Source organism: Lemur catta, chromosome X (assembly GCF_020740605.2).
Source record: "Lemur catta isolate mLemCat1 chromosome X, mLemCat1.pri, whole genome shotgun sequence".
Classification (NCBI taxonomy): Eukaryota; Metazoa; Chordata; class Mammalia; order Primates; family Lemuridae; genus Lemur; species Lemur catta.
In genome coordinates, this window is record NC_059155.1 from 18,264,683 (window position 1) to 18,276,138 (window position 11,456).

Consider the following 11,456-nt stretch of genomic DNA (forward strand, 5'->3'; position numbering starts at 1 on the left):
AGTTAAGACACAGTAACACTTGCCTAGTCATAGTGGAAAATCTTTCTGATGATTCCCAGATGAGAAGCCACCTTCTAAGTTTGAATGAGATGTTAAAATAATTTACTACTTCTATTTTTATTATAAAATTGGGAAATTAGTATAGTGAGAATAATAATGATATAATAATTGCTAATATGATTGAGTTTTTACTATGTCCTAAACACAGCAGTAGGGGCTTTATTTGTATTGTCAAAATCTCTCGACTTTCATTTACTGTGGGTTCTAATGTTACCCACATTTTGCAGTTGGGGAAACTGAAATGTAGAGAGGTTTGGTAATGTACTCAAGGTTGCAAGGCTAAGTTAGTACCAGAGCTGGAATTTGGGCCCAGGTCTGTAGGGATTCTCAAATCTGAGCCTCTGAAGATCATTGAGTACCATTTCTTATAGGAATAAATTTGTTTAAAATCTTTTCTTTGCTTCTACATTTTCCCCCAAATTTAAATACCTTTTTCACTCTCTCATGTGGTCATATTTAAATATACTATCTTTTCTTACTCATAGTGCATTCATGCAAATATATTATATATTAGAAGCAGTTGCATTAAAGGTTAAGAAATTAAGATATGGAGCCAAAATGCCTGGGATCATATTCCAGTTCTGCCACTTATTATCTGTGGCTTTCAGGAAATTTCCTTATTTCTATAAGCCTCAGTTTCCTTAATTATATAACTAGTGCTAGCATTTAGTTCATTTGGTGGTTGTATTAAATGAGGCAATACGTATAAATTACTTGCAACGGTGCCTGCATATACTAAATCCTCAAAAATAGCTTAACATATAACTTATAGATACTTAAAAGTTCTATGTTATGGCCCAGTTATTTTTCCTGTTTTTTCTATTTTTTTATCCATCCATCTATACATGTATTCATTCATCCATATATTCACTGACTCATTTTCCACACCCATGTTGAGTACTCTGAGCAAGGCTTTCCCATCTTCAGTGTCAAAATCTGTAAAAATCTTTTGGAGTGCACTTCTTTTAGTGGAGCTCTTACTGAGAGCAGGAGGTTGTGCAAGAAAATTTTTGCTTAATTTCTGGAAGAAGATTAGGACTTTGCACAGGTCAAATGGAAACATAGGACATTCAAATTACTAAGGTGTATGTGGAAGACCATTTTCTATTTGCCATCTTTCTAGATACTAATAAGGTTATAGACACTTCAGAGGTCTAATTTTATCAGAACCACTAAAAATGCTGTACAGGAGGTAAGCAATCACCTGAAGTGCTATCATTCTCAAATGGTAGCTTCATTATGATCTAGATAATATTGAAAAAGATGACCTTCTCATGGGATGGTAGATGTTCTTATGGGCAAGTTGATATGTATATAATAGTGAAGGGCCTTGGCCATAGATCTAGGCCTATGGAGTAGGCCTACTTGGCAAACGTGTGACCTCTGGCACTAGACTGTTTTTGTGATCATACATGTGATTTAGAGAAACTCTTCTGCCTTCATGTATGAGAACATATAACCAATATCCCAGGAACCCTGGCCCAGAGATGGCAAAATGTTGGAATCTGGGAGATATTATTTATGCCAGTAATGGATTTCTGATATGAAGTAGAGAGTATGGATTTTTTTTATCAAGAAATTGTGAGCCTCTTGCCCAAAGAAGCTGAGAACTAAGAAGAAATACAATTTGCAATGAATAGCTTCAGCTTTTTAAAAGTATTACCAAGTACAGCTCTATTGAGGTGTTCTCGTGGGACTGGTTTCCACTGACATTGTTGTCAGTGTCTGACACTCCTAGTTGGATCAGTTCAAGTGTGCTGGATTATGGCTTATTTCACAAAGTTGCTCAATACCCCTATGGATATTATCATCTCAAGTTGAAGAAACTCTTCTAGGGTATTATCTTAGTCTGTTTGGGCTGCCATAACACAATAACATAAACTAGGTGGCCTATAAACAAAACTAAACAAAAATAAACAAAAAAATTATTTCTCACAGTTTTGGAGGCAGGGAAGCTCAAGATCAAGGCACCATAGATTTGGTGTTTGGTGAGGACCCACTTCCTGGTTCATAGACAGTGCCTTCTAGTTGTATCCTTAAATGGCAGAAGGGGAGAGAGACCTCTTTGCAATTTCTTTAATAAGAGTACTAATCCTATCAGTCACTTCCCAAAAGCCCCACTTCTTAATTATATCACCTTGGGGGTTAGGATTTCAACATATGAATTTGGGGGGACAAAACATTCAGTCTATAACAGATACATAAGACAATTATCTGTTGCTAAATATTGCTTTGCATTAGAAAAGGATACATTGGTGAAGAGTCACCCCAAATTTATTGCACATACTGTGCTCCCTCTGCCTCTAGTGCTCTTCCCCTACTCTTTTCTTGGCTAACTTCTATTTATCTTTCAAATTTCAGCTTAAACATTTCTTCCTCAGAGAATTCATCTTTGATTCCCCAACCAAAATTATGTCCTCCATTATTGTTTCTTATAATAATCCTGTTCCTTTTCTTTATATAACTCATCACATTTTGTTGTCATGTATTTGTTCATTTAATTATGTGACTCACTTATTAGATTTTAAGTTATAAAGAGGTAGATTTTGCTTATCAATGTTTTGTTCATCAGTGTATATCCAGTGCCTCACACAGTCCCTGCTATATAGAAGGCCTTCAATTAATATTGGTTGATTACTGATTGAGAAAAATGTCCTCATATACTAAAGAGAAATTGACAAGTACATAAATAAGTGCCATAAAATGTTGTTGATGCTATAAGAGAAGTCTGTATAGGGTAGGGTACCAAAGACAAGAGTGGTCCCTTCTGCCTATCAAGGTTAGAAATAGTTTAACTGGTGAAGTAATACTTGAGCTGATTCTATTATAGAAAAATTTAATTAATTCCTAAAATTAATGCAATTTGAAAATTATGTATTTGGGTGTTTAATGTCTCTCTTCATCAGACAGAACAGCCCCCTAAACTGAAAGTTCCTTAAGTAGAGGAATCATACTTGTTTTGTTATACTCAGGACATAATAGGTAGTATATGAGGGGTCTTAAAAATTCATGGAAAATGTATATTATGAAAAAACTATGCATGGATTTCAATTTTTTGCACCAAAATAGAGTCACACTAACTTGTTATAGCATGTCTATAGAGGGTCCAGTTTGAGGCTCTAAGAAGGATAAGACATCAGTTTGAAAAGAGCCCCTATTAGAGCAACATGAATTCTGCTAAAATTGAAGCAAGAATAAACATCAAATTTATGGTGAAGCTTGGGTGGAAGAATGGTGAAATCACTGATGCTTTACGAAACATTTATGGGGACAATGCTCCCAAAGAAATCAGCAGTTTACAAACTGATAACTCATTTTAAGAAGGGATGAGGCCATGTTGATGATGAAGTCCTCAGCAGCAGACTATCCACATCAATTTGTGAGGAAAAAATTATTCTTTTTTGTGTCCTAATTGAAAAAGACCAACAATTAACAGCAGGAAAATAGCCAACACCATAGACACCTCAATTGGTTCAGCTTACACAATTCTTACTGAAAAAAGTAAGTTGAGCCAACTTTCCACTCAGTGGGTGGAAAACTATTGTGCCCAGATCAGCTGCAGACAAGAGCAAACTTTTCAGTGGAAATTTTAAGCAAGCAGGATTAAGATCCTGAAGCATTTCTTCAAAGGATTGTAACAGGAAATGAAAGATGGCTTTACGAGTACAATCCTGAAGACAAAGCATAATCAAAGCAATGGCTACTAGGAGGTGGAAGTGGTCCAGTCAAAGCAAAAGCAGATCAGTCAAGAGCAAAGGCCATGGCAACAGTTTTTTGGGATGCTCAAAGCATTTTTCTTTTCTTGTTGACTTTCTGGAGAGCCAAAGAATAATAACATCTGCTTATTATGAGAGTGTTTTTAGAAAGTTAGCCAAAGCTCTAGCAGAAAAATGCCCAGAAAAGCTTTAAGAGAGAGTCTACCTCCACCACGACAATGCTTCTGCTCATTCCTCTCATCAAACAAGGGCAATTTTGCAAAAGTTTTGATGGAAGAACATTAGGCATCCAATTTACAGTCCTGATTTGTTTCCTTCAGACACTTCTTTTGTTTCCTAATCTTAAAAAATCTGTAAAGGGCACCCATTTTTCTTCAGTTAATAATGTGAAAAAGACTGCATTGACATGGTTAAATTTCCAGGACCCTCAGTTCTTTAAGGATGGACGAAATGGCTGGTATCATCACTTACAATAGTGTCCTGAACTTGATGGAGTTTATGTTGAGAAATGAAGTTTATATTTTTTATTTTTATCTTTTAATTCTACTTTTCCATGAACTTTTTAAAGTCCTCTTATATGAGTGTTTACTAAATGAGTGGATCAATGTCCCCTTCTCTAAGCCCCAAAGCAGGAAAGCAATAAGCTTTTTTTGTCTTCCCTATCTGTCTACCCTCACTTCTACTTCATCACTTCCTTAAAAGCTTTACTTGAGATAGGGTGGAGAAGGCAAGATGGCTATTAAGTCCCCACATGGCTGTGAATTTCTCTAGAAGCAACACCACCTCCAGCTTTGTTCTGTTTTTATGTCAACAGTCTTGTGCCTGGAAGCTGATGCTCAATGTTGCCAGAAGTTCAAGGACTGCAGTGCTCAAAGTAATGTTGCAGTTATCCTCAAATTTTAGAATTTGTCACCCAGGGAGATTGTTTAGAATGAAGATTATGGGCTAAATCCCTAAAAATCCTGATATGAGAGGTACAAAGCTACACACTGGAATTTGTGTTTTCATAGGTTCCCAAAGCATTATGGTGTAGGTGGTCTATGGGATAGGTTCTGAGAAGCTCTAGGCTAGATTCAATTACAACTGCTGCCACTGTTGCTGCCATAACTGCCAATATTCAACAATTAGCTGACACTTACTGAAAGGTTACTTGTGAGCTGGGCACTGTGCTAAGCTATTTACATGTATCATTGAATTATTTTAACTACATCAAAGAGGAGAAATGTGATGCTTAGAGGAATTAAGTAACTTGCCAAAAACAATATAGCAAATAAGTGGTGGAATTTGATCTTTGTCATAGGTCCTATAGGTTCTATGCTAAAGCCCACATTTTTTTTTGCCATAACATTTTATTACCACTGAGTCGATTATACTTATGAGTTTACTACAGCTTGTGTATGGAATTCTTTAGGTCAGGAGTCCAGTGATAAGAATGATAAAAACCCACTGTGAATTGGATGATTAGAGAATTATTGCTATAAATCTTGCCTTCTTTCAGACAAGCATAAACCTAGAGGGTTGAATTAGGCTAGGGTGCAGTGTTTTGAGTGTCTAGGTTGGGTGAGGGTGAGGCAGGACTTGTCTGTGGACTATTACAAAAGAAAGCATCTTATGCCTTCTTAAAAAATTAAATTGAAAACCGGGCATACTAACCAATGTGTGAAAGACCAATGTGTGAATAGACATAGTTATTTCCTTCAGGGAACTTACATTTCAGTGAGACAGTGAGACAGAATCTGGGGAAATCTCTAAAAATTTGAAGTTTTAAAAGGGTAGATGAAAGTAGGGGGTGAGAAGTATAGAGCAAATCCCTGAGTTACAACAATATGATTATAGTTAAGGCTTATAGGTCATGTATTTTTTTTTCTATTCCATGGGAAGGAAAACTGGTAAGGATTCTAAACCAATTTTAACAATAATAATGATAGTTACCATTTATTAAGATCTATATAAAGGAGGCATTGAATTAGGCACCTCACATACATTATCCACCCATGAGAACTACCTATGAGAGTGTATTACCCCCATTTTACAGATAAATTAACTGTGACTCAGATTGAATAGTGGCCCAAGATCAAACAACTGCATGTGACAGACCTGGGATTCAAACGTAGATTTTTTTTTTTATTCCAAAATTAGATTCATTCAGATATGATGTGATGACTCACAAAATGTGTAAAGAAATAAATTCCAATGCCAGTGAAAGGATATTCAAAATTGTTAGTCATCAAAGAAATGAAAATCAAAACCACAATGAGATAACCTGCTGTGGTTTGAATGTCCCCTCCAAAACTTGTGTTAAAATTTAATTGCCATTGTAATGCTATTAAGAGGTGAGACCTTTAAGAGGTGATTAAGCCATGAGGGCTCCACCCTCATGGGTAGAATTGGTGCTGGTATAGAAGGGTGAGTTTGTCCTTCTCTTGCCCTCGCTTGGCTCTTCTGCTGCCATGTGAAGAATAGCATTCCTCCCCTCTAGAGAATGCAGTGTTCAAGGCACTATCTTAAAAGTGGAGACCAGACCCTTACCAGATGCCAAATCTGCCAGCACCTTGATATTGGATTTCCCAGCCTCCAGAAGTGTAAGAAATAAATTTATGTTCTTTATAAATTACCCAGTCTCAAGTATTCTGTTCTAGCAGCACAAAACAAAGACATAACACTTTAGACTCATTAGAATGGCAAAAAATTAAAAATCTGATTCTACCATGTGTTGTTTGGGTTATGGAGCAATTGGAATACTCATATACTACTGCTGGAAATGTATTAATTGGAATAGCACAACCACTTTGTAAAACAATTTGTCAGTTTCTTATGAAACTAAAAATACACCTACCATATAACCCAGCAATTCTACTCTTAGTTATTTATCTGAGAGAAATGAAAATGTGTGTCTACACAAAAATCTGTATACAAATTTTGATAGTGTTTTTTCCATAATAGCCTCCAAATGGAAACAACCCAAATTTCTTTCAACGGCTATATGGATAAGCAAAACATGGTATATGTATATAATGAAATACTCCTCAGCAATAAGAAGGAATAAACTATAGATAAATGCAATAATACAGATGTATGAAAGCATCATGTTAAGTGAAAGAAGTCAACCTCAAAAAAGCACATACTCTGTGATTTCATTTACAAGAAGTTGTAGAATAAGAGAAACTAATTTGTATTTATAGCAATAAGATTTGTATCTGCTTATGTGGATGAGATTGACAGCAAAGGGACATGAGCATGAGAAAATTTTCTTAGGTGATAAAAATACTTTATATCTTGATTGGGGTGATTATTATACAAATATATATATTTGTCAAAATTTATCAATCTGCACATTTATAATCTGTATATTATTTTCTGTAAAGTATACCTCAATAAGGTTGGTTAAAAATTCTAATGCAGGATTATACATGCAATATGAGCACACGGGGAGATGGTGACACAGGTAGAGGCATATAACTCAAGCTTGGAGGGAGAAAAGGGAGGGAGAGAGAGAGATTGATTCTTGGGAAAATGATTTCTTGACTGACATTTAATAAAACAGTAGTGATTAGCTAGTTGAAGATCTCGGGAAAGGACATTGTGGTAGAGAAAATAATTTGTTCAAAGTGGAAGCATAAGAGAAACATAACATTTGGGGAGATTCAAGTAGCTTTAAGTAACTTGATTTGATAGGGACATAAGATGCCAGTGCAGTAGAAGCCAGGGTGAGGCTGAAGAGGAAGATTAGGACTACATGGCTGTATCAAGATGGACATTTTATGTCATGCAAAAAATTACTAGAGTCATTGAAGGATTGAAGATTGATCTCTTTGTAAAAAATAGATATAAGAAGCATGAGGATCAAGGGCTAATTTATATTCTTAATAATATAACACTACACATAATATATTTGTAGGATAGGCACTAAACTTTGTTAGGCAAAGATTAAAGAGTTTCCTTCTTTTTAATAAAAAAGTCTGTCAGTCCAAATCTTAGCATTTGGTGAGATATAGTCAAATTAAGAGCAGAAGTAGATAGGGCATGATGAAAAGAAATCTCTGTTGGGACTTTCAATAATTGTAATGTAGAATTTAAGAATGCAGATTAAAGCAATTATTACAAGCACAATGATTTAAAGTAACATCTGCATTTATACAAAGAAACATCTGTGTTACCCCTAAAATGTGTTTATAATTCCTTTGGATAGAAATATGGAGCCCTCTGACAGAGAAGAATCTAGTTGGCTTGAGAGAAAATAAATGACCGTGGGAGGAACATGCTCAGGATGACCCTATCTTCTTCAAAAAGGGGACTAAGGACCGAAAAAAAAAAAAATGACCTGGCTTGCCAAAGTAAAATTCCAGGCAAAGGTTTGCTTACAAGATGGGACAATTCAACCTTGTCAGTGCCTGATTTTTATTTGTTTGACCTTCAGTGAAAAAATGAGACTTAAAAATACAAATAATTTCAAATATCTAAAAATGCTTGACAATTGTATTTATTCTTTGGATAGGCTTTTGGTTAAAAAAAGATAGAATAATCATAAAAACAACATATAAAACATCTTTTTAACTTTAATATGTTGTACTATTTTAGTAAATTTATGGATATAATAGCTTATTTTTTAGAGATGTGAATTTTTATTTTATATTACTAAGTAGTTTTGTTGTCCTTATTTCAATGGCCAATTTTTAGCCTAAATCCTACTAAATCCTTTAGTTTTTGACAGAATTGACCACTCAATTTTTGAAATTCTTCTTCCTTGTAACACTCTCTTATCTTCTCATGTTTTAGTATTTTATCCTCGGTTTCTTTTTTCAAGTGTTCCAAGATTCCATAGTTTCACTAGGTGATATCTGAGGCCTCTTACGTAATAAAGTTGCCATTAAATTCATCATCTCATGGAGTTAGCTGATCCTGCCTGCCACCTAACCACAAGGAAAACCCAGATCTTTTACAATATTCCATTCAAAAGCTGTTCAAAGATGACAATATACCAGTCACATCAGGTCTCTCATAGCCCTCATCCTGTTGAGGCTTATAGCCTAGATGGGTCAGGCCGACCATGAGTTTCATCCTTGTCATCTCATGCACCATTGTTCCAAATGCAAATATCAAGCTGTCTTCTCACTGCGCTGTCTTTTTTACCCTACATTCTACTTTCCATTGCTGACTTCACTCCAGTCTTTTCTATTTTACTCTCTGAAATCCTTATCCCATGATAAATGAGTCCCTTCCATGTTAAATTTTTTCAGGGAGTGTTGCCCCCAACTCTTAGCCTTAAATCCTCTGAAGAAATAGACAAGAAACTTCCAACAATAGTTGTCTCTAAGGAGTAGCACATGGGGACAGGGGGAGAGGAATGAAAGAGAATCTAATTTGACAAATGGTATGGCCTGAAATGTGTCCTCCAAAATTATTATGTTGAAACTTAATTGCCAATGTGACATTATTAAGAGGTAGGGCCTAGGGATATGATTAAATCGTGAGGGCAGAGCCCTCATGGGTAGGATTTTTGCACTTATGAAAGGGCTTGAGACAGTAGGTTTGCCCCCTTATGACCCTTTTGCATGTGAGGACACAGAGTTCATCTGCTCCACAGGACTCAGCAACACAGTGCCATCTTGGAAACTGAGACCAGACCCTCATTAGACATTAAACCTGCTGATGCCTTGTTTTTGGACTTCTAATTTTTTTTAATGGCTCTTTTCAGTTTATTGCATGAAGGAGTTACACTAGTCCAAGTTAAAAGCAGACCCCAAATGGTTACATTATACAATCTGTGAGGTTTCTAAACTTGTGACAAGGGACAGAGGAGAAATTCTACTCACTGCAAGGAAATCCTCACTTAAACTTCAGTGAGCCACAGGTACTTAAAACCCATGAACCTTCAGCTGATCGTCTTTAGCCAGTCCAGTCTCTATAAGGAACTGGTATATGTTCTTGCGCTGGTCACCCTGTAGCTGAATTACTTTTCCATATTCTGGATGCTCAATTACAGTACCATTGCAGGCAAATTTCTTCTTAAACGCCTTCACTAATTTCTTTTTATCATAATCATCAGCGATCCCTTGGACAGTAGTAAGGGTCTTCCTGCCGTTTCTCTGGTCAATTCTTATGTGGATATAATCCTCAGTGCCAGCAGGAAGCAGGTCATCACCCTTACTTGCATCAGCAAAGGGGTCGAAAGAGTGGAGGTTCTGGATAGTGGACATACGATAGGATTCCTTTTCCTCGGTGGAAATGGCCTGCGGGAGGCGGGAGAAGGCGGGAGAAGGCGGGAGAAGGCGGGGGAGGCGGGGGGAGGCGGGGGGGGGGCGGGGGGGGAACCGAGCGTTAGGAAGCAAGGGGGCTCAAAGGGGAGGCTGCTGAGTCCTCGGCGGCAGCTCAGTAACTGGGGACTTCTAATTTTTTACTTAACAATGATTATACCACATTTGTGTCTATAATTCTTCAGTTGTCATTATTAAGAGTAAAAATTTTTCTATCAAAATTTTCTATATGAGGACATTAGCATATTTTAATTTACTTCACCACAGTGCCTCCTGCTTCCATTTTTCTTTTGCTCTTTATTTTTAAAATTGTGTTTAATTTTGAGTCGGTAATATATTCTTATTGTCCAAAGTTCAAAAGGCACAAAAGACTATAGAATGGAAATTTCTGTATAACTCCTGTCTCCCAGCCAGTTACCCACTTTCCCTTTTCGCAGGCAACCAAATTTATCAGTCTACCAAGCTGTTTACATAATATTATTTTGCTTTTCCCCTTTCTCTACAGGAAGATTTTCTTACTTCATTTCATAGCAAAAGCTTTGTGTTAGTTATTTATCTGTTACTGATCAGCTCAAGCAAAATGTGGATGTGGTTGCTGGTTCTCTTCGTATTTTTAAAGCTTTCCCAGTGTGCTTATCTTTTTATCAAGAGCAATTTTGATCCCTAACCATGTTTTCAACACATATATTTAAAAAACTAAGCGTACTTTTAAAAAACCATCTTTTTACAGAACAACTCAGATATAAAAATAAAGAGGCTATTACAATAAATACTCATGTATTCATCCCCAGCTACAACAATAATCAATTTTAGTCAATCTTGTTTCATTCAAATCCCACCCACTCACCACACCTCCATTATTTTGAAGCAAATCACCATATCATATTTAATCTGTATACATTTCAGTATTTCTAAGATATCAGGACTGAAATGAAACATAACTGCAACGCCATCACCAAACTTTAAAAATAGCAATTTCTTAATATTATGTGACATCCAGTGAGTATTCAATGTTCCCTGATTGCTCATAATTTTTATATAGTTTGTTTAAATCAGTATCCAAAAATAGGTTGATTTTTTTCAGTTGTTTATGGTCCCTAAGTCTCTCTCTTTTTTAAAGACAAATTTTTAAATTCATATATAATAAAATTTGTCCTTTTTATGTAAATTTCTCAGGAAAATAGTTATATTCCTACCACCACAAGCAAGCTACAGAAAAGTTCTATAATCCACTCCCCAAATTCCCTTGTAGAGCTCATTCATAGTCAAACCTTTTTTATCTAGCCCTAACCTCAGCAGCCACTCTGTCCTTATAGTATTTCCTTTTCCAGAATATCATAAAAATGGAATCATACAATATGTAGCCTTATGAGTCCAGTTTCTTTCTTTTCCTTTTTTTTTGTGGTAAAAACACTAAAGATCTATT

At 35.9% G+C, this 11,456-nt stretch overlaps 1 protein-coding gene across 1 annotated transcript; it reads right to left on the reverse strand.

Moving 5' to 3' along the window:
- Window positions 1–9,463: 9,463 nt before the first annotated feature.
- On the reverse strand, window positions 9,464–10,013 carry LOC123628544 (eukaryotic translation initiation factor 1-like). Its single transcript, XM_045538311.1, has one exon. It carries the CDS (start codon window positions 9,971–9,973, stop codon window positions 9,632–9,634), a length of 342 nt encoding a protein of 113 aa, XP_045394267.1. The 5' UTR covers window positions 9,974–10,013; the 3' UTR covers window positions 9,464–9,631.
- Between the last annotated feature and the right edge of the window lie 1,443 nt (window positions 10,014–11,456).

What these genes read in the sequence shown, in the direction of transcription:
- LOC123628544 (XM_045538311.1), bottom strand. Translation starts at nt 9,973, where the DNA reads ATGTCCACTATCCAGAACCTCCACTCTTTCGACCCCTTTGCTGATGCA.